Source organism: Bombus pyrosoma, linkage group LG7, assembly GCF_014825855.1.
Source record: "Bombus pyrosoma isolate SC7728 linkage group LG7, ASM1482585v1, whole genome shotgun sequence".
NCBI lineage: Eukaryota > Metazoa > Arthropoda > Insecta > Hymenoptera > Apidae > Bombus > Bombus pyrosoma.
In genome coordinates this window covers 11,484,977-11,504,676 of record NC_057776.1, presented here as the reverse complement: position 1 = coordinate 11,504,676, position 19,700 = coordinate 11,484,977, and the positions used below count along the sequence as shown (strand labels likewise).

General features: G+C 33.6%; 6 protein-coding genes across 11 annotated transcripts in view; 4 read left to right on the top strand and 2 right to left on the bottom strand.

Annotated features, from left to right (window-relative positions):
- LOC122569158 (TSC22 domain family protein 1) overlaps window positions 1-5,167 on the top strand; it is a 74,634-nt gene extending 69,467 nt beyond the window's left edge. For both annotated transcript variants that reach the window (XM_043729731.1, XM_043729730.1), the window contains exon 7: window positions 95-5,167. In XM_043729731.1, coding sequence (XP_043585666.1) covers window positions 95-488 — 394 coding nt within the window. In that variant the 3' untranslated portion in view covers window positions 489-5,167. The remainder of the gene's footprint in view (window positions 1-94) is intronic.
- A 300-nt stretch (window positions 5,168-5,467) lies between these two features.
- Window positions 5,468-7,870, top strand: LOC122569413 (queuine tRNA-ribosyltransferase accessory subunit 2). 3 transcript variants are annotated; one of them, XM_043730415.1, is made up of 7 exons: window positions 5,468-5,993; window positions 6,055-6,204; window positions 6,283-6,747; window positions 6,809-7,011; window positions 7,069-7,197; window positions 7,281-7,464; window positions 7,599-7,736. In XM_043730415.1, the coding sequence occupies exons 1-6, from the start codon at window positions 5,877-5,879 to the stop codon at window positions 7,447-7,449; spliced, it is 1,233 nt and encodes a 410-aa protein (XP_043586350.1). In that variant the 5' UTR covers window positions 5,468-5,876; the 3' UTR covers window positions 7,450-7,464; window positions 7,599-7,736. The 3 variants fall into 3 exon arrangements, 1 of the variants encoding a protein (XP_043586350.1); XR_006317445.1 differs by having other exon boundaries at window positions 5,469-5,993; window positions 7,281-7,598; window positions 7,677-7,870; XR_006317446.1 differs by having other exon boundaries at window positions 5,472-5,993; window positions 7,072-7,197; window positions 7,281-7,598; window positions 7,677-7,870.
- LOC122569414 (ZZ-type zinc finger-containing protein 3) lies at window positions 7,504-10,353 on the bottom strand. Of its 2 annotated transcripts, none has more exons than XM_043730417.1 (6): window positions 10,243-10,353; window positions 8,666-9,111; window positions 8,408-8,564; window positions 8,104-8,345; window positions 7,903-8,028; window positions 7,504-7,842 (listed from the first exon to the last, which is right to left on the bottom strand). In XM_043730417.1, exons 2-6 carry the CDS (start codon window positions 9,053-9,055, stop codon window positions 7,591-7,593), a joined length of 1,167 nt encoding a protein of 388 aa, XP_043586352.1. In that variant the 5' UTR covers window positions 9,056-9,111; window positions 10,243-10,353; the 3' UTR covers window positions 7,504-7,590. The 2 variants fall into 2 exon arrangements, with proteins under 2 accessions (XP_043586352.1, XP_043586351.1); XM_043730416.1 differs by lacking the exon at window positions 10,243-10,353 and adding an exon at window positions 9,810-9,947.
- Window positions 10,354-10,466: 113 nt separating this feature from the next.
- Window positions 10,467-14,754, top strand: LOC122569412 (b(0,+)-type amino acid transporter 1-like). Its single transcript, XM_043730414.1, has 3 exons — window positions 10,467-10,603; window positions 12,674-13,972; window positions 14,059-14,754. The coding sequence occupies exons 1-3, from the start codon at window positions 10,507-10,509 to the stop codon at window positions 14,118-14,120; spliced, it is 1,458 nt and encodes a 485-aa protein (XP_043586349.1). The 5' UTR covers window positions 10,467-10,506; the 3' UTR covers window positions 14,121-14,754.
- A 315-nt stretch (window positions 14,755-15,069) lies between these two features.
- LOC122569416 (sorting nexin-16) lies at window positions 15,070-16,814 on the bottom strand. Its single transcript, XM_043730418.1, has 5 exons — window positions 16,433-16,814; window positions 15,871-16,174; window positions 15,488-15,796; window positions 15,282-15,409; window positions 15,070-15,196 (listed from the first exon to the last, which is right to left on the bottom strand). Exons 2-5 carry the CDS (start codon window positions 16,138-16,140, stop codon window positions 15,154-15,156), a joined length of 750 nt encoding a protein of 249 aa, XP_043586353.1. The 5' UTR covers window positions 16,141-16,174; window positions 16,433-16,814; the 3' UTR covers window positions 15,070-15,153.
- Window positions 16,815-16,956: 142 nt separating this feature from the next.
- LOC122569409 (conserved oligomeric Golgi complex subunit 6) lies at window positions 16,957-19,688 on the top strand. 2 transcript variants are annotated; one of them, XM_043730407.1, is made up of 9 exons: window positions 16,957-17,176; window positions 17,262-17,536; window positions 17,624-17,768; window positions 17,832-18,043; window positions 18,124-18,347; window positions 18,409-18,800; window positions 18,872-19,033; window positions 19,115-19,276; window positions 19,352-19,688. In XM_043730407.1, exons 1-9 carry the CDS (start codon window positions 17,099-17,101, stop codon window positions 19,583-19,585), a joined length of 1,884 nt encoding a protein of 627 aa, XP_043586342.1. In that variant the 5' UTR covers window positions 16,957-17,098; the 3' UTR covers window positions 19,586-19,688. The 2 variants fall into 2 exon arrangements, with proteins under 2 accessions (XP_043586342.1, XP_043586343.1); XM_043730408.1 differs by lacking the exons at window positions 18,872-19,033; window positions 19,115-19,276; window positions 19,352-19,688 and having other exon boundaries at window positions 18,390-18,568.
- Window positions 19,689-19,700: the final 12 nt, after the last annotated feature.

Genomic DNA, 19,700 nt, shown 5'->3' with positions numbered 1-19,700 from the left:
AAGGTATACGTCAATAATATCGAGCGTATACCTATGTTTAATTAATCGATCAAGTTTTCAATGTTTAAGAGTCGCCGTAATACGATCTTTTCAGGTTACAAGAACCGGATTACGAAATGTACGAGAACGGACCGTCAACGCCAGTCCCGCCAGGTCAGATGCAACATCATCATCACCATCATCACCATCACAATCATCACCATCACCATCAAGATCTGCGGATCGGTAGCAGAAACGGTGACCACCCGTCGTATCAAAACACAGCGTACACCGGAAGCGACGCCGAACCGGATGGTCCAACTTTGAGCAGCGCGCCAAGCAGCGCCTACTACAGCGACCTGAGCTCGAATTCGGCGAATCAACAGATGCCTACGGCGGCGTCTTCTGGAAGCAGCACGAATCTGCATCTGAACCAACAGGGTCTAGAAACCCCTCAGTATCGTTTGGCTGCGATAAACGAGAGCTCCGTGCCTTCGGACTATATTTAGAATGAAATTTCTCCATTGTGAATTAACAACCAGTGAAATGTTCTTTTTCGGATAATCGTGTTTCGATATCTCTTTCCACTTGTTGGAATAGCGATCCCGGAGTGTTTGATCGAAGAGATCGAAGACTGAAGCTTTGATCTGATGACGATCAGGACTCAAGAATATCTGTGTGGAATTGTGAAGAAAATAGACGATCGAGTGTATTACGTTGGATCAATGAGATGAGAAAAAAGAATTTTATGACAACGAAATTCGCGTCATCAACGCATTGCGTGAAACGATAGTGCCATAAATATTATTTGACATACAGTTCCACTCTCATTTCACATACTTGCAAACTATTCCTCGGCTCTCGATGGTCGATACTGTCTTCAAGAATACATTGCCTGTTGCACTCAGAAGAGCAGAGTAATTCTCGCGCTATGTGAACCAAACTTGCGTAACGAAATTTTATATTACGTATACAATGTTGTTATTGTTCTTCTCTCAGGGAATGACCGTTCACAGAGAGAATTAGTCTGCGGACTTATTAATGATCTAATACGTTACGAGTATTAGCCTTATTATTGTAACGCGGCAACGGGACAATGGATTCGCCAGCGTTACTCGGTCTTCGGCAGTTTTGATCTATTGATCGAATTCGTTCGTGCACGCGAAACGAAAAGGTCTCCTCGAGAAGGCAACGAGAGCACGAAGTGGCGAATGCACGAAACCGATTGGAATGAAGTCGTTTCGGGGAACAGGTGTTTCGTAATTTGACGTTCGAGGGCTTTCAGTCGGCGCTCTCAACTACATCCGCTTTGCTTTTGCATTTCGAGCGAATGGCATGAACTGCTTCTTCGATGGTATTCCCCTTTCTTTTCTCCGGTATACGGTGTTTCGAAATTCTTGTACCTTCTTCAAATAACTTCGACTCCTCCGATAGAAAGAATATTTGCTATTGAATTGTGCGAATATTTCCGTTACATTGCTTTCCATTTTTAACGTTCAATATCTAAACTGAGATTTTAACAGGAAATCATTTTCACAAACTATCTCCTACTAATATAAGATTCTAATAGTTACGTATTGATTTCCTCGATTATCCGGATCAATTTTATATGAGACCAATGGATGTGTCGATACCTATAAACGTAAAACATAAATCATATCACGGATTTAAAAAATAAAATAGATATCACATCATCAGAGAACTTGTTTCAACGAGGGCGACTGTTTCACGGCATCGCGCGACGGTGTTCGCCACTGAATCGTTAAACAGGATTCGGGCGCTCCGTCAGGCTCAATCGTTTATCTTCGACCCTCGTTCGACCGCAGAATTAATTCGTTTCACCCGATTCGGCAGGACTCGTTTAATCGACGCCGTCGTGTTCTCTTAATTACCTTCCCTCGGACAGGCTCGATTGTTTCTTCGACAGAACACGAACTGGAAGAGACGTTTTGCATCGAGATTCCGCACCGCGCCCGCGTTTACGTCTTTCATTTGTATCTCACCTGCGCCTACCTGTCGCCACGAGATTACACTACACACCTTCCACGTTTACTTATCGCGTCATCCCTTTAACCAACGAAATTCTTTCTTTTTTTACATTCACGCGAATCTTTTCGCAAACTTTGAATTAACATGAAAACTTAAGTGACGATTCACGATTGTCGATTCTGTAAGTCTGAGTACAACGTCGTTAACAGATTGTAGACGTTTGTGGTAAAAATTCGTACTTTTACGAGTACGATTAATCCTGCTGTACTCTCATTCTTTCTTCAGATATCTTCTTTTTCTTTTGGAACACTGTAAATGTAGAAACGTCCATAGTTCTTTCATTAAAATAAGCCTCTCGGAAGATAAACTGGTCACTTCTTGTAAATTCCTGAATTTCATTACATAAATAATATAATTGATGTTCAATTTTCAAAAAGCAGATGGTTTAACTCGTAAGATCATGTATCGCAAAGAAATGGTATAAATAACGGCAAGTTGTTATGTAGATTTAAAGAGATAATGCCTGTAACGTCAATTTCTTGTACTGCCTAGTTTGTGAAAATGATCAGTGCGACTTCTGAATGATTCAAATAAGGAAACCACCTGCGCAAAAAAAGAAGCTCAACAAATAGAGATAAGAGTAATGCAAGTCAAGCGTCCATGACAGTTGCCACGTTCACTGGAATTGCCGAAATGCGAAAAGTACATACTTTTTTTTCTCTCAATCGTCCGTGTATCCCGGTAAGCCAACGTAAATTACGTCGGTACTACCGTGAGCTCATAAATTACCGTGGCCCTCCGGTTCGTTGTACACAAAGAAACGCGATGTTTCGTTGGCCGAAAAACCATTCCGCGGTGCGGAATCATTCACAGCTCTCTGCCACTTAACTATACACACCGAAGAGAACGCGGAGCGTGCAACAACAGATGCAACAATGCACTGCCTCGTGGCCACGCAATAATTAATTGCGCCCTCGCAGCCACAATGGCGATAGGGAGAGACGGCGGTGCTTGGCGCATTATTTCCCCGAAAAAAATCCCACGAACGCGGCGCGTTGTCGGATGGGTAGGCTCTTATCGTGGTCGTGTTACGCGAACAGGAACGGTATTATGGAATTCGTTGGTGCCTGCGCTTAATTAAGGCCCGATTTTCTCCGCCAGGATCTTCCGCATTTAAGCGACGAGCTTGTATCGGTCAAACTCGCGAGCGATTTGCAGCTGCGCGCCAGCATACTTTTGTCTCCTTGCTTAAGAGATACTTAGGAGCATCTTCGAGGATGAGGCGAAGAAAAAAAGATTCGCTTCGTTTACTTACAATATTTACAAAAGTCTAGAAATTCTTCGAACTAAACGAAAATCTATACGGAAAATGATTTAAAACCTTAAAAGCGCATTTTCGTCTTGGACGACAGTAAGAAAATCGACAGCGCAGCAGGATCGTGGGAATTTATCTCGTTGAATTCCCGCGAATTTCTCGATTGTCTGTTTACTCGTTACAAAGACGACACGGAGAGCGTGGCGAAGCACGCGTCTAGGATGCAGCGAAAGGAATACGGGGCCGTAAGGACGTTCGGACCCGCCCTAGCTGAACACACACCACCTTCGTCCCTGCTACGGGATATATAAATTATACATGTAAATATACGGGCGTCCGGGCCGAGAAAGATCGAACCGTGAGATATCGAGATATGTGTTGGCGACCCGCACACCTCGCCTCCTACTTTCACCTCTTTTTGCTCGTTTTCTACTCTCGTCCCCCTTCCAAAGGTTACGCTAGCGCGCACGCATAAACTCACGCATCTACGTGCCTATGGCGAATACCTTTGTCCCCGCTGCCACCGAAACGTCCTTATGCCCGCGTGCACGCATGCCGTTCCCGCTAATTCCTATGCATTTTTCGAATTACCGGTGAAATCACGGCAGACCCAGCGTTCCTCGTTCCCCGTGGCGTTCCCACACCGGAAAAATGTTCGTGGAATGAAACCCCCTGCACGGCTGAATTGTTCGCCGGCTGCCTTCAGCGCATCGCGTACTGTCCTCTTGAAACTCGATTCTCTGAAAACCGCCAAGAACTTTTTGACGAACGAACCAACGAATTTGCGAATAAAGTTTCGTAACGAGAGCACTGTGAATCAATGTAGTTATGTAGAACCTGACTAAGAAGTCGTTTAATCGGATACTAAGTAAAGTGTCGCAGAAATGAAAAAATTCCGTTCTATCATTTATGTGATATTCTCTGTAAAGTGGTGCAATATGGTGTGTTGAAACTCTTATTGCGTAAAGAACTATTACCGATCGATTAAAATCAAATGCATCATTACGAAACAGACAGCGACCTAGCGGTTTATCTTGGAAACGCGATTTCGATCGCGACACTTTAAGGTACAAATCGCGGAGAACGGAAAAACTACGGTCGCCTTGTACCGACATAATATTTATGCTGGTTAAAAAAACTGGTATTGAGATTTTATTGCACCAACGACAACGTTCCTGACACAAATGCACGATTGACTATCGAATTTGTATTTTCTATGTGATGTGATGTTTCTTGCCTATAACTTTTGTAAGTATAGTGAGGGGATAAGATGTAATATAGCGATCTAGCAAAGTTCAATGCGAAAAGTAATGTATAAAATCCAAACGAACATGTGAAACTGTAAAAATAAGAAAATTTATAAGTTGCTTGTATTGTAATTAATGTTAATCTTATTATTGACATGAAACGGTGCTAAAAATGAATTGTCATACTTGCGATTAAATTATTTATATTTTTAAATTTCTGAGAAGATTAGAAATATTTTCTTCATTTCCTATCGAAGTTGTTATATGAAAATATCAAATTATTATAAACTTTCAGGAATTTTTATTATAATGTTTGACAATTCTACAGTACAACAGAGTATTAAGTTTTCGTTTAGAATAAGTGCTGACGCGACTTGTACATAACGTTGCAAATTGTAAAGAAAGAAAACTATTTTATTTTCATGTATATAATCGTGAAGCGCTTGTGTGCATGAATAAACTTATTCTGTGCGCAATTAAATCGACTATTGTGACCAATTTTTAAAGGCATTGCACTTTTTTGTATGTAAGAAATTGTACAGCGAATAAAGACAAATTCCATATCTACAGACAGTTTCTATCAATTAATAAATATGTTTTACGAACTTTTTTAAATTATTAGTAACAAAAAGAATAACATTACATTACTAATAATAGTACAGTTATTCTATTACAACTAATGTGTTACGCGTCAGCTTCCATCAGATCAAATAAAAAATCAACATAATTCCTGTATTCGACTTATTAAGTTGTAGAGAGCGTAAAAAACACTCCAATTTTTCTCCAGTCGGTATGTCAGAACCTGATTCAATTTAATGTCGTATCCGTCCTATTCTTATTCAATGGTCCGGAGTTTGTGTGTATTCACAGACAAAGTACATAGTCGGTGGTATATGTTCATACCACATATGGGATTATAAACGAGGTCGATGATGAGAGTCATTTTTCACCGTTTTGAAATACCGACCTTGCGAGAAATCAAATTTGATTTGGATTTTAATTTTAATTCTTACCACTAGATGTATTGTTATCTTATTCTGTGCTGAATCGATATTAGCGAAAATGCTACAAAAAATATAAGAGAGTTCGGTAGCCCTCGAACTATTTTAGCAATAGGGAATTGGATATTAGATCTATGTTACGTATTGTATATGGTCGTACGTGTGTTATATTATTGTACGTACACAATATATAAGTACGAAGTGTACAAACTTCGTTGAGTAGCACGTGAATTTATTCAGGTTATGTCAGGATATAGACTCTAGTTATGTGATTGTACTGAATGATTAAAATATTTATTAAATTAACTTCCTTATGAATTATAGTAAATATTAATAACAAATAACATGAAATTCTCTACTAATTCAATAAAATCTTGTGCTGCCCGTATTGGGACGTTGGCAGAATTTGAAAGAATTCCTAATACCACTTTTGAAACTCCTCTTGCTCTTATTTATACAAAGGTAAAGTTTAATAATTCGAAATCTAACGGAAATATTTTATTTAACATTTTATTTTTAATAGGGAGGTTGTGTGCCGCATTTAACTAAAGATGTTTTTAAAATGGTTACTCCAGACCCACAAATGTTATCCGTTTCTCTTTCTTCCACGTATTTAATGTTGGAATCAATGAAGGATAATAATGTTAATTTTGCAAATTTTGTGGGTATGAAGGTACATACTGTTATTATACATTTTCAGTTACGTAAATTTTACTTATAAAGTTTTATATTAAAAAGATATTTTGTTTAGGAGTACATTAATTTTGTTACAATGCATGACCCAGCCTATACGACGCCTTTAGGTTTTCGAGAAGCTAATTCTATTCCTGTATGGACAAGAAGTGGAAAATTTACATTAACACCCAATATGTATATGAATGTTATTGAGACATTTAAACCAGACATGTATGTTGCTTTGTGTGATGGAGATACTAATATCAATAGTAGTAAAAAAAGGGTATCAAATTCTGTACGAAATAGCATGACATTCTTTGATCAATGTTTTACTAAACATACTTCATCTGAAGCATTGAAGTCCTCTGAAATATTAGGTGCAATTGAAGGTGGTTATGATAAAGATGCTAGAACAATATCAATAAATTATTTAAAAACTAAACCTGTAATGGGATATGTGATAGATGGATTGCATAATAATGGACCAGATGTAAAGAATATACCATCAGAACAAATCAGAGAAATAGTACAACACACAATTGTAAGTTAGAAATCACCTATTATTATATATTGTGTTTCTTCATGAAATATACTTATTTCAGAATCTTTTACCTCCTGAAAAGCTTAAGGTATCAATGGGATGTTGGAATCCCCTTACAGTATTAGATCTTGTTGAATTAGGTACAGATATATTTGATACTTCATACCCTTATATAATTACTGAAAATTTAAAAGCTTTAACTTTCCTATGTGATCATGATGACTGTAATAATGTAGGTCATACAATATCATTTATAGAAGAAAGGTAATGTAAAACTAAATATATAATCATTTTTTCATTTTCATAACAAATATTTTACAGCAGATATGCGGATGACTTTTCTCCAATATGTTCTCATTGTGAATGTCTAACATGTAAAAATCATACCAAAGCATATCTATATCATCTATGTAATGTTAAGGAAATGCTTGGCACTGTTCTTTTAATGATGTAAGTTCTAATTACATACTGATATTGCAGATAATTAATTAATATTATTATGTATGAATATACGCATTGATTTATATTTTCAGACACAATGTACATCAATATCTCGAATTTTTTAAGATTATTCGAGAAAGCATAAAATGTGGCGTTCTTGATGATTGCAAAAAGAAAATTAATTTAAAATTTAAGCAAGGCAATGTCGCTGAAGCAGATGAACCTACAGATATAAAAGGAACTAGATCTTCTAGTTCATAACACAGCTTTAAAAAAGTATTAATGTTTAATGATAAATTATTTTTGCATTCTACTTTTATAAAACTATGATATAATAAGAATATTATACTAATTATATATTATACTAATAAGAATATTAGTATAGATTTGATGAAATAATAATTATTCAGGTAAAAAATTGGGATCTAAATAATTATAAGAAGAGTTACTGAAACTTTGTGGAAAATAATCTAAATCGTAACTTCTAGTATACAGAGGCGGTTTTATAGGGAGTAGTCTATGTATCGTGTCATGTAATGGTTTCTCAGCCTCTAATTGCGCTACAGCGCAATCACCGCATAAATCAATTCCATCTTGGCATTCTGTGCAATGCCATCTTGTACCTGTTAGAGGGTCTTCTCCACAAACTGAACACTGTAAAAATAAACCATTAAACTTTAAATTCTTCTAATTTGCTCTGACACCTGTACATACCTTATATCCAACATGTTTATACACAGGAGATGAATTTTGTTCTTTCTCCATTTTCACTTGTTTTAGTAATTCTATATGCCTTAATTCAGGATTGTCATCAATAATACTATTTCCAGCATCATCTTCCTATAAATATAAATAATGAAATAAAAGGTGGAAACTTAAATTTTCACTAGAGTATAACATTGTAGCAACACATACAGATTCTTCTGTAATTGCCTGTTCTTTGCTTTCATCAGGCATTGTAAAAGAAATATCTTGATGGGGGAAAAATGTAGAACGTCTAAATAATGAGTAGTTATTACGTTGATGTCTATGACCCATTCCTTTTTTCACGTCTAATTTCATTTTGGGGCCTCGACCAGGTATAGGTAATCCAGCCCTTAAGAGTTTAATAAAGTATTTCTGGACTCTGCTAGACACTTGTTTTGGAGTTCTATTACCTATTAAAAAGAATAAATAGTAACGTACAAACATAACAAAAATGGTATTCTTAATAATATACCTAAAGCATTAGCTATTTTAGTCCATCTTCTCATTTCTACATCCTCTGGTGGGTATTCAATTAAAAGTTCTTCTAATCTTCTTTGTTCTTCCACTGTCCATAATTGATTGAAGGTCTCTGGTTTACTCTCATCAAAAGCACGTCCTCTTACTAAAATCTAATTATATTCAAGTCAGTACATATACATGTCTATGAAATATATATATATATATATATATATATATATATATATATATATATATATTTAACATAACATACCTTCCCATTCTCTTGTTCTGATTTTGTTTGTATGTGAGGCAAAATATGTCCATGCCTTGTTTGTGGTCTCATTCGCATATCAGGTGGAGCTATGTTATATTGTGCCCAATCAATATAAGGGATTTCAGCAATTTTTTGTGGCCCTGGTAATTCTGGCAGCTCACCATTTTGTATTTGAGCTACGAAAGATATCGGATCTTTCAATGCTTTAGAACGAATTGATAAAAGTTTGTCCAGATCTTCTATAGCTTGAACTCTTTGTGCTTCAAGAATGACAATTGTTTTTAAAAGAGTAGTATAATCTTTATTTCCTTTTAATGCTAGGTGATCAGATTCGAAATAAAATTCACTAGGCTCTTCGTCATGACATTTTTTTTCTTCGTCTTCCATCGCTACTTAATACTTAGCGTGCTAGATAGGTTATACGTGCATTCACTACACGTTCACTGTAACATATTAACCTTAATCATCTGTCAAACAAAATAACGAATAACGAATAGAACATCAAATAAAATCAATGTAGATTTATGTATTCTAATTATTATTGCATTTTCAATGCAATGCAAATTTGATTTAGAATATAAACGATTGAGTGCAAAATAGTACTGGAATATTTTCACTAATTTATTTCAGAACGCATGCTCCTCGTTATGAACTCAAAAGCACGTGTTGTAAACATTAATTTATATATAAATATTATATAAGATAAAATTGTGTGATATTATGTACTTTATTCTTATATTTTTTTTTTTGCAAATATTATTTTAATTTTATTGCGATAGATTTATATAAATTGTATTTTAATTATAAACAAAAAGTTGAAAAAATTCATAAACAATATATAAAAATTATTCAACGTTATGGATAAAAGTATTGTATACTATATATATAATACTGTATATTATATAGATATTGAGTAATTCTTAAAAAAGGCCTACATATGCACGCCAAATGCATGCGACATATGCATGCGAAATATATATATCATCCTTGCGTTTTTTTTTTTAAATTTATTTTATTACAAATGTACTTTCAATAAAATTACATGAGGAATAACACAAAGAATATTCCTAAGCGTAATTATCGGTGGAATGAGGCCACCAAAAAATGTGCGCTGAAGAGATATTAATTCCTATCGCATTACCATTGTTTCACGAAGTTCGACTGGAATTTGAATTCCACTATCTTATCGAATAACTTCTTGTAACAAAATTGAACAATACACTTCAAAACATGACTGATTACTGATTACCAAAAGATGACGCGCGTGCTCCTACCGATATCTGAGGGTTCGTAAATTTTGTACAAACAGTTCTTTTAACGTTTATTAATTATGAGGCAATTATTCGTTGGTCGCGAAAGAAACGCATCTTGTCCACGGTAACTCTCCGCGAAACGTAATCTTTTATCTAAGATATTTATAAGCTTCGTTTTTATATTTGTACGACCACTTTTAAACTCGTTTAATCTGATAGTTTAGCTACCGATCATCAAAGATATCGGTACCATGATCAGAGTACAGAGTATTCTTATCAGGGGAACCAATGCACGCCTGTAAAAATAAGCGACTAGCTAACCCGCTAACACTTCAGTTTCGTTCTGGACATCTTCCGATAACGTCGCACTGCCTTCGATCCGGCTCTAAGGCACGAGGAAGCCGATTCATGCCTTCGTTACACCGATTGAACGTAGAGCCGATCGAAGGCGGTCTAAAAGTAAGACGTACAGCTCGCGCGATGTATATTTAAATTCAAAAAGAAAACGTTTTGATACAGTGCTGGTGAATTGGATAATACGTGGTAATCGGTACTCGTTAAGAATTTAGTTGAAGCTTGTGCAAAATGGGACAAGTCGAGGAAAAAGGAAATGAAAGAATTGCGCTGAAACGAGAGCTAGGTCTTTTTAGCGCAGTAAGCATCATCGTGGCTGTTATGATCGGTATGAAACCAGTATAAAAGCGTGACATTAAATAACAAATGTTTTCTTCCGGTACCAACATCAAGTTTGTTGTGCAGAGTCAGCCGGCAGAAATTACTGATTTTACTCTTTTTATTTTCTTCTTTCCTGCACTCTTTACATAAGTTAACAGTTTAATCAATTTTATTCGATTTATTCATCAGATAATTTCCGAAGGACAGAAATACGGTATGCATTATCAGCATATGTTTTCTATATTCTGCTTACATAATGAAATTGTAATCCTTCCAGCATAAAATGCTGGAACAATGAACTTTCATGTAGATAGAATTTCGTCGATACTTGTCATTCGGCATTAATATTTTTTTTAATAATGTTTAACAGTATTTATATGTAGAAGGCATATTTAAACCATCCTATTATGTTACAATACAATATTTAACATAAAAATGATATAAATGCAAAATCTGTTTGGAACATGAACTGCGAGAACGATTACGTGATAAAACTTTACTATGTGTAAAGGTATCACCACATTTGAGCAGATAATAGTAAATTAAATGTTAGTATTAGTGTATTTTAAAAATGATAACAGGTATTACCGTCTGAATTTATTGACGAATGTACAACACTCTCGTGATCGTTTCTAAAGATACTTCGCTCCTCTCATCTTGTCCATTCTTGATACGATCGATATAATATCATGAAATGAACTATGTACATTTTATCTTTAACGTTTTGTTACAAATAATATTTATTTTCGATTTAGCCGATATTAATGTAATAATTAATAACGAACAACAATTACGACATTCAAAGAACGGCAAAGATGCAATAGAAATTCAGCAGAACCCCTTTTACAACCGAACACGTGTTAAGAATAGTTGACTGTAATTGCATTATTGTGTGGGCTTGAATAAGCTTAAGCTCTATACTTACAGCGATATAACGTATATCCTTGATTCAAGCCATTCAAAGCGTTGCCCGATACTTTCACACAGTGTTCCTTTGACGGGAAGAGTTATTTTTTTAATCGCTTAAGTATTCATTAGTTACATCGGCTATTAGATTTCATTCGGTAATTACATAGTTTTATTATATGCTGTAAACATGTATGATGTAGCCATTACAGTTAACTATAGTTATCTAATGTTGCATTGTATATCTATATATATCTTACTTAACTTCATTAGCTTTTTAAGTAAACATTAGCTTAAAAAAGTATTTCCAACAAGTTACGCGAATTTTAGAAGTTTTACAGAAATATTTTTCTAGTTCACAAATAGAATAAGTGTACTTCAGCCTCGATATTTATCTGTAACATTTCAGTACAATCAGATGAAGCTTCTCAAACAATATCTACATTACTCCGGTATAATCCAACCAATCTAAGTTAAAATCGTATTAGTGGACATTGAGAACAAATATACACATAGTGTACATATTGTAGTATCTTTTAGATTAGCCCTCAATTCCTTCTGCTTGAAAGTCAAATATAATTATATGTTGTATTTATGCACAATAAGAAATAAAACCTGACGTAACGTTTTGGTAATTACGGGCAGAGCTTTGACGCGATTACGAATCAAGGGGGTTAATCAAGGTTAATTGCTGACCCACGCGCTCGAGTATTACGAGACATCTTCTTTGCAGGCTGACAAATCTATCGTACTTACCATTTATCTATGAATATAAGATTACTTTTATCATGAAAATTTTATCTACAATTTATGCACCAAATAATATTTTATACCGTTAAAATGGCTGAGATCACGAATTCCGTCGTAACTTCCGAGCAATTCATATTTCTATGCCGGCACAAATAGAATAAAAATGGAAGAGTTTTTTTTAAATGTAAGGAAGTTATGTTGCTTGTATTTTATTTTTCTTTTAAAGTACATTATATTATTTCATATGGTCATGTCTCTTACTACATACATCGTATAGGGAAACCAATTAGTAATAAACTGATAACAGTTACTCTGATAAGGATCGATCTTATTTGTTTCGTAAATATTACTTTTACATTATTGTTACAAATGAAACTACGTCTGATATTTATTTTAATCAAGGAATTATTTTTCCTTCAAGGTTCTGGAATTTTCGTGTCTCCAACCAGCGCTCTCGAAAGATCAGGATCCGTTGGATTTTGTCTAATCGTCTGGATTACTTGTGGCTTTCTGTCTCTATTAGGGGCTCTCGCATTCGCCGAATTAAGTACAGTCGTACCACGATCTGGAGCTGAATATGCATATTTTATTGAAGCTTTTTCACCCTTGCATCGGTATGCCGGACAGATACCAGCTTTTATATGTTCTTGGGTTTATGTATTACTACTACGACCAGCAGAAGTGGCGGTAGTTATGTTGACATTCGCTGAGTATAGCGTACAACCGTTCTCTGGACATTTAAGCAATCTTCCTGAAGAATCAATGCTTAAATTGAAAAAGCTCATAGCAATTTTAGCTCTCGGATTGATCACATATATCAATTTAACCAGCGTGAAATTATACGTGAAAGTTCAAAATATATTTACCGTATGCAAAGTAGTTGCGTGCATTTTCGTAATCAGTGGTGGAATATGGTGGTTATGCACCGGTCATACGGAATTATTGAAGAAGCCATTTGATGGTACTACCGATTCGCCTGGTAACGTGGCGTTAGCCTTTTACAGTGGATTATGGGCTTACGACGGGTGGACTTCCGCTGCAGTCGTTACGGAAGAGATCCAGAAACCGGAAGTTAATATTCTTAGGAGTATTCTAATCGCGGTTCCCTTGATTACCGTTTTATACGTTTCGATGAATTTAATGTACATGGCTGCCTTAACGATACCGGAAATGGTAAGCGCACCAGCTGTAGCAGTTCTCTGGGCGGAAAAAGTTCTGCCCTCTTGGTTGAGCTTTGTAATACCTCTGGGTGTTGCTTTATCTACTTTCGGATGCAGTCTTAGTATTCAATTTGGAGTATCTAGACTCTGCTACGTAGCCGGAAGTGAAGGCCACGTACCCAGAGTCTTTAGCTATGTGCATATTGCGAAAATGACTCCATCTGCAGCAGTAGCGTTTCAAGGATTGCTTACGTTACTTTGTATGCTTTTGGGAGACATTATCGCACTTATCGAATTCGCAAGTTTCTTGACGTGGGTATTCTATGGACTTGCGATGTTGTCGTTAATAATTATGCGACGAACGAAGCCAGATGCATCCAGACCATACGCAGTACCAATTCTGATACCATGGCTGGTATTGCTTGTTTCTATCTTCCTGGCTGTAACACCGATCGTACACGAACCGTCACCCAAATACCTGTTTGCATTGCTATTTATTCTTGGTGGTATTGGTATCTATCATACGTACGTGTACAAGAAAGTTAGGAGTATTTTGGCAAGTGAGTATTGCAAAAAAAAATGTTTCAAAGCATTTTTAATTATTTTATTCTGTATTATTAGTAAATTTCTACTTGTTGCTTTTCAGTGAGAATCACATACTTGATCCAAGTATTATGTCTAGTTGTTGCTCCAGATAAAGAAAACTGATGACAGTTCATTTCATATCTAATTGTACATATCGTAAGATCATTTTCGTTATTAATATGGTTTAGGTTGAAATATATTTAGTAACTCATTTAAGAGATTTAGACTTTGAACAATAAATATAAGTCGAAACATAGAGAAAGATACATTATATTATATAATATTAAATAACAGTTTTATTCATTTTTATCCATTTTCATAAAAAAAAATTCCATGTTTCTATAAAATTAATAATTAGTTTAAATATGTAACAAATTTTTATATTTGTGCAGTATTGTAAAGCATTTTTAACATAACTACGAAGATATAATAAATATCGACTATAGCGCAGAATTTAATGAAATAATTCAATTATATAATAGTGTAAAACATATTTAAAATGTAAATGTCGAATATTTATTATATCTTTACATACTTTATATATCACAATATTGTGATATCAAATTCTTTAGTAACATTGATATTTTAATATTATGACAACAATAAATATTATTAAAGTCACTTATAACTTGTCAAACGTAATAATTGCTCATTTCGTGTAAAGTACTACAAAATATATAGAATTTTATAAAACACCAAAGATTAATAGACTTTGGCATATATTCATAGTCAAGTTTAGTAACATTTACTATTAGTTTACTTATCAACTTTAAACTTTGACTATAGAGTATGGTGACATATAGAATTATTTATCTATTAGAACTGTAAGGCACCTCTATAAGGCTTCTTGTGATTACCATGTAAATTTTATGCTAAGCAAGCTCAGTGTACTTATTATATTAAGGAATCTTATACATATCACTTCATATAAAAATTAAGTTATTTTGTATAAAATAGAACAAAAATAGAACAAAAAATGCATGACTGAACGGATGAAATATGCTATATGCACTTTCAACAAATCATAAACACATAACGATTACTTATATTGTAGCAATTTAAACAAAGATAGTAAAACTAAAATTGTCTATTTATACCAGTCTCTGTGTAATACATTTTATCAATATCAACTTGTAAATTTCTAGTTCATAAGAAATTATGGCTGAGATGCACCACATTTTTGACAGGTTTGTCTTTCACTGAAACATCAATTTAACACTCCAGATATTTGATGTTTATTATAAATATCATTTATCTATGGTTGTATCTAATTATAGCATTTACCTCAATATTTGATGTAACTTTTTCCGAAATTCATTGCATAAAGCTGTTTCAGCTGCAAGTGCAGCATCTCTTTCTCTTAATTGCTGTCTTAAATGATATATAGTATCTTCTAATGCTTCAAAAATTGCCTAAAGAAAAACAAAATACTTTTCCTTTTATCTATCTTTTAACAGAAGAAATTAAAAAATTATATAGAGTATATTTACTCTAGATTCTTCTGCTGTGTCAGATAAAGCAGGTGGCTCATCCAAACAGAAGAATTCTCTGACACATGCAGTTCCTATGAGAAGAGGATTGCTTAATATTCCATTAACAAATGCTTGAAGACCCCGTATTCTTTCTTCAAGGAAACTTGGAGCAAAATTATCACCAAGCCACTTTTTTCTTGGTAAACTTAATTGAGAAACTGGAATTTTCTGCCTTCTTAATTGTGATAGTAAACGAACAAAATCTGTGTATCTTCTAAATACAAACCAACAGTCTCCATTTTTTAATTCCACTCGTAATTTATAAACCTAAAAGGTACATGTTACATGCAGACTGTGTATATAAGATATGCAATACAGAACAAGTTTTTAATTTAACTAACCGTAAACCTAGCCCTCTCTTCCATAACTTCATATCCAACAATTGGTATTCTTACATCATCACTAGTTAGTGGAGGATGTAAAATATCGGAATTTGCATTATCATTATCAGGATAATTAAACCGCTGTACAGTAAATGAATTTGAATGCCCAGATCCATCAGAGTCTGGACTATCCAGTACTCTTACAGTGCCTGATTGAGAACCCCTTGCTTTACTAATTGCAAGTGTAACTTCACTAATACATCCCACACCAGATTCTGACGTGGACATTTTGCCACCAATAAATTAAATGAAACCATGCATACTTAAAAAGAAATTAAGGCCAAATTATTATAAATGCACACAATAAAATAAAAAATAGCATGCTTACATACATAAAGAAAATTAATGATATAAATATATAAGCCAATTCTTAAATAGAAAAAAATCAAAAAAGAAAATGTGTAAGAAACAACGCGAGCAATAATCTAATATTATAATGACATGCCAATTGTGAAAATTCCCATTTGAAATCTTAACATTAACATCATATGTACTATTTTGTGTTAACTAAAACACTAACCTCAATGTGAATAAACAATATAGTGTTTTATTCTATAACTTTCTATCTAAACTATATTTATAATATAAAATCATATTTCGTAAATCTTTCATTTCACTAAAATATTACATATTTTATAAATGAAAATTCATTTAATAAACAGAAAAGCGCGGAACTGATATGACATATTGAGAGTTTGCAAATATACCCTCTCCACGGAATTGGAGTAACTTAGATGGTAAACTAGAATGTTAACGGTAACACAATCAGAATTTCTAATTTGCCGCCGACTAACAAGCATTTAAAACGAACATTAGTACATAACTTTAAATAAACAAATAAATAAAATAGTTTTTATGAGATTTCTAGTTTAATGGGTATTTTATTTTGTTAATATTATCTTAATATTTATGATTCTAATATAATAATTTGACAAATATTATATTTAATAAGTAATTTAAAAATTAAAATGTTCGAACCTTTATATCTTCGAAAGCTACCAACATTATTATATCACCTTAAGGAATTTACGTTGTTGTACGATTGTACGCGTGACTAGAGTAATGAGTACATGTTCTATGTGTTTTATATACGTAGCTATGCATGTACTTTTGCTACGTGACATTTCTGAAATAAATAGGCTATATATCTCGATGAATTTGATTGTAAAAAAGTAATATATTTAAAATGAGTGAAAAAAATACTAATACTACGTTAGTTCGAAGGGTGAATAAATTACTTGAATCACGAGTAGAGCATGACAAGGTATTAATATTATACTTTGTTGTAATTGTTACTACTTGTATTAATAAAATATAAACATTTCATTTATATTGTTTTTTCCTTTTAGGATACATTAGAAGCCTTAAAAGAATTGTCCACATTCTTTACAGAAAATACATTAAGTTCTCGTAGAAATTTACGTAGTAAAATAGAAAGAAGAAGTCTTGCAATAAACGAAGATTTTTTATCCGCTTTTAGAGAAGTAAAATCTTCTTTAGACGACATATATCAAGATGTTTTAGCTATGAATACTGCAGTTCAATGTATGACAAGTCGCTTACAAGCTACAAAAACACAGACATCACAGCTTATTGACCAAACTGCAAAACTTCAGAATAAGAGGTACATTTATTCACTGAATAGTTATCAGGATTAAAGTAAACTTTATCTAAAAGAAATATACGTAAAATATAATATTACAATTTTTAGCCAAACTTTATCTATGCAACAAGAGGTTGCAAATGCATTTATTAAAAATTTCCAACTGACTTCATCTGAACAAAGTGTTTTACATGGTTCTAGTAAGGAATCACCTATTACAGAAGAATTTTTTTCTGTTGTTAACCGTGTTCAGGTAAGATACGTAAGAGAAAACTTTCGTCTGAAGATGGATCAATAATAACTCATTAAATTACAGGAGATTCATAGCAGTTGTAGAATATTAATGCAATCAGGATATCAAACGTTAGGGCTAGATATTATGCAAAGAATGACATTGTTGCAAGAGGCAGCCCTTGAAAGACTATACAGATGGACACAGAATCAATGTAAACATATTGAAAATGAACGCTTAGCACCATTATTAATTAAAGCAATGAATAAATTGCAAGATAGGCCAGTTTTATTTAAGTATGCATTTAAAATCTAATAAGAAACCTAGTATACTTTATGTTAAATGAATCTATATTTATTTGTATGTATTTTTTTAGATATATTTTAGATGAATATTGTGCAGCTAGAAGAACTGCTTTAGTAGGTTCTTTTATCGATGCTTTAACATTGGGAGAAGGATATGGTAGTACACCTAATCCTATTGAAATGCATGCAAATGACCCTAAAAGATATATTGGTGATATGCTTGCTTGGCTTCATCAAGTTATTCCTGTTGAAAAGGAAAATATTCTTACTTTAATGAAAGGCTGTAATAAAACAGGTATGAGCTAAGTGATTGAATTTTTACTTCTACTTTTCTTAGTTTTTATTACACATTTTAGATGTATCAGACCAGATTAAACAATCATTAAGTAATATCACAGAAGGACTTTGTCATCCTTTAAAGTCAAGAATAGAAAATGTTATATCTATGGATGCACCAGCAGCAATATTATATTCTGTTACAACTCTTCTTAGATTTTATCAGATGATAATTCAGCAAGTAATACCAGATAGTATCTTAGATTCAACATTGAAAGATCTACTAATATTAAGTGAAAAAAGTTTTCTAAGTAGACTTCAAAAGCAGACGCGTATTGCACTCGGTGAACGTGCAGAACCACCAGGAAATGACTTAGTACCTGCACCATCTGTTTCTAGATTACTGTCACTTCTTAACGAAATTCTTTCCGTAGCAAGTATTGCAGAAGATAGGGAGAAAGACATGCTACAGGTCTGTATCAGCATTTAATAGCTTTATAAAATCGGTATTTGAATGAAATTCACATACCACATAATCTGTAGATAGTATCGTGCATTATTGACCCACTGTTACAAGAAGTTAATGAAACAGCATCAAGATTACCTACAGTAGACATGGCTGTATATCTTCTAAATTGTATGCATCAAATACAGTCTACTTTAGCACTGTATGAATATATGGATCAGAGATTAGAAAGATTACAGGTAAAGACTACAATTGATGTGTTCTAATTTACGAACTTTTTATATATTTTATATCGATATTGATAAAATGACATTTTTCAGGCACAATCTGATGCACAAATTGACACTCTTACATCAGAACAAGCCAGTTCATTAGTGGCACATTTGAATCTTGGTTCAATTTACACTATTTTGCAAGGTCATGAACAAGGTCCATTGTCTTCCATTCCTGGAATGGATCCCCTAAGTGTAAAAGAATTTACTGTATGTAACTATTACTTCACTACTGTGAATGAAGGATAGGGATAAATTTTATTCTAAGTTTTTAATGTGTTATAGAACAAATTGGAAGCATTTTTAGCGATGCCAGATGTATTATTGCTGCCACAAATAAGTTTGTTACAAAGTAGTAATCACCGTTCAATCACACAAAAACGTTCTTTTGAAGTAATTGGAGCAATCTATAAACAATTATACGAAGCATGTCACAATCCAAAGAATTTGTATCAAAATCCAAACAGTTTATTTTCAAGAACTCCCGAGGATCTTTTACGGACATTAATTTCAGTTTAGGTGTTCATTAAGAAGATATTTTCTAAGTATAATTATACAAAAAGTTAAATATGTAAATAATACATAATTGTATAATAATTTTTAATAAATTTAATAAATTATATAAAGCTTTAAT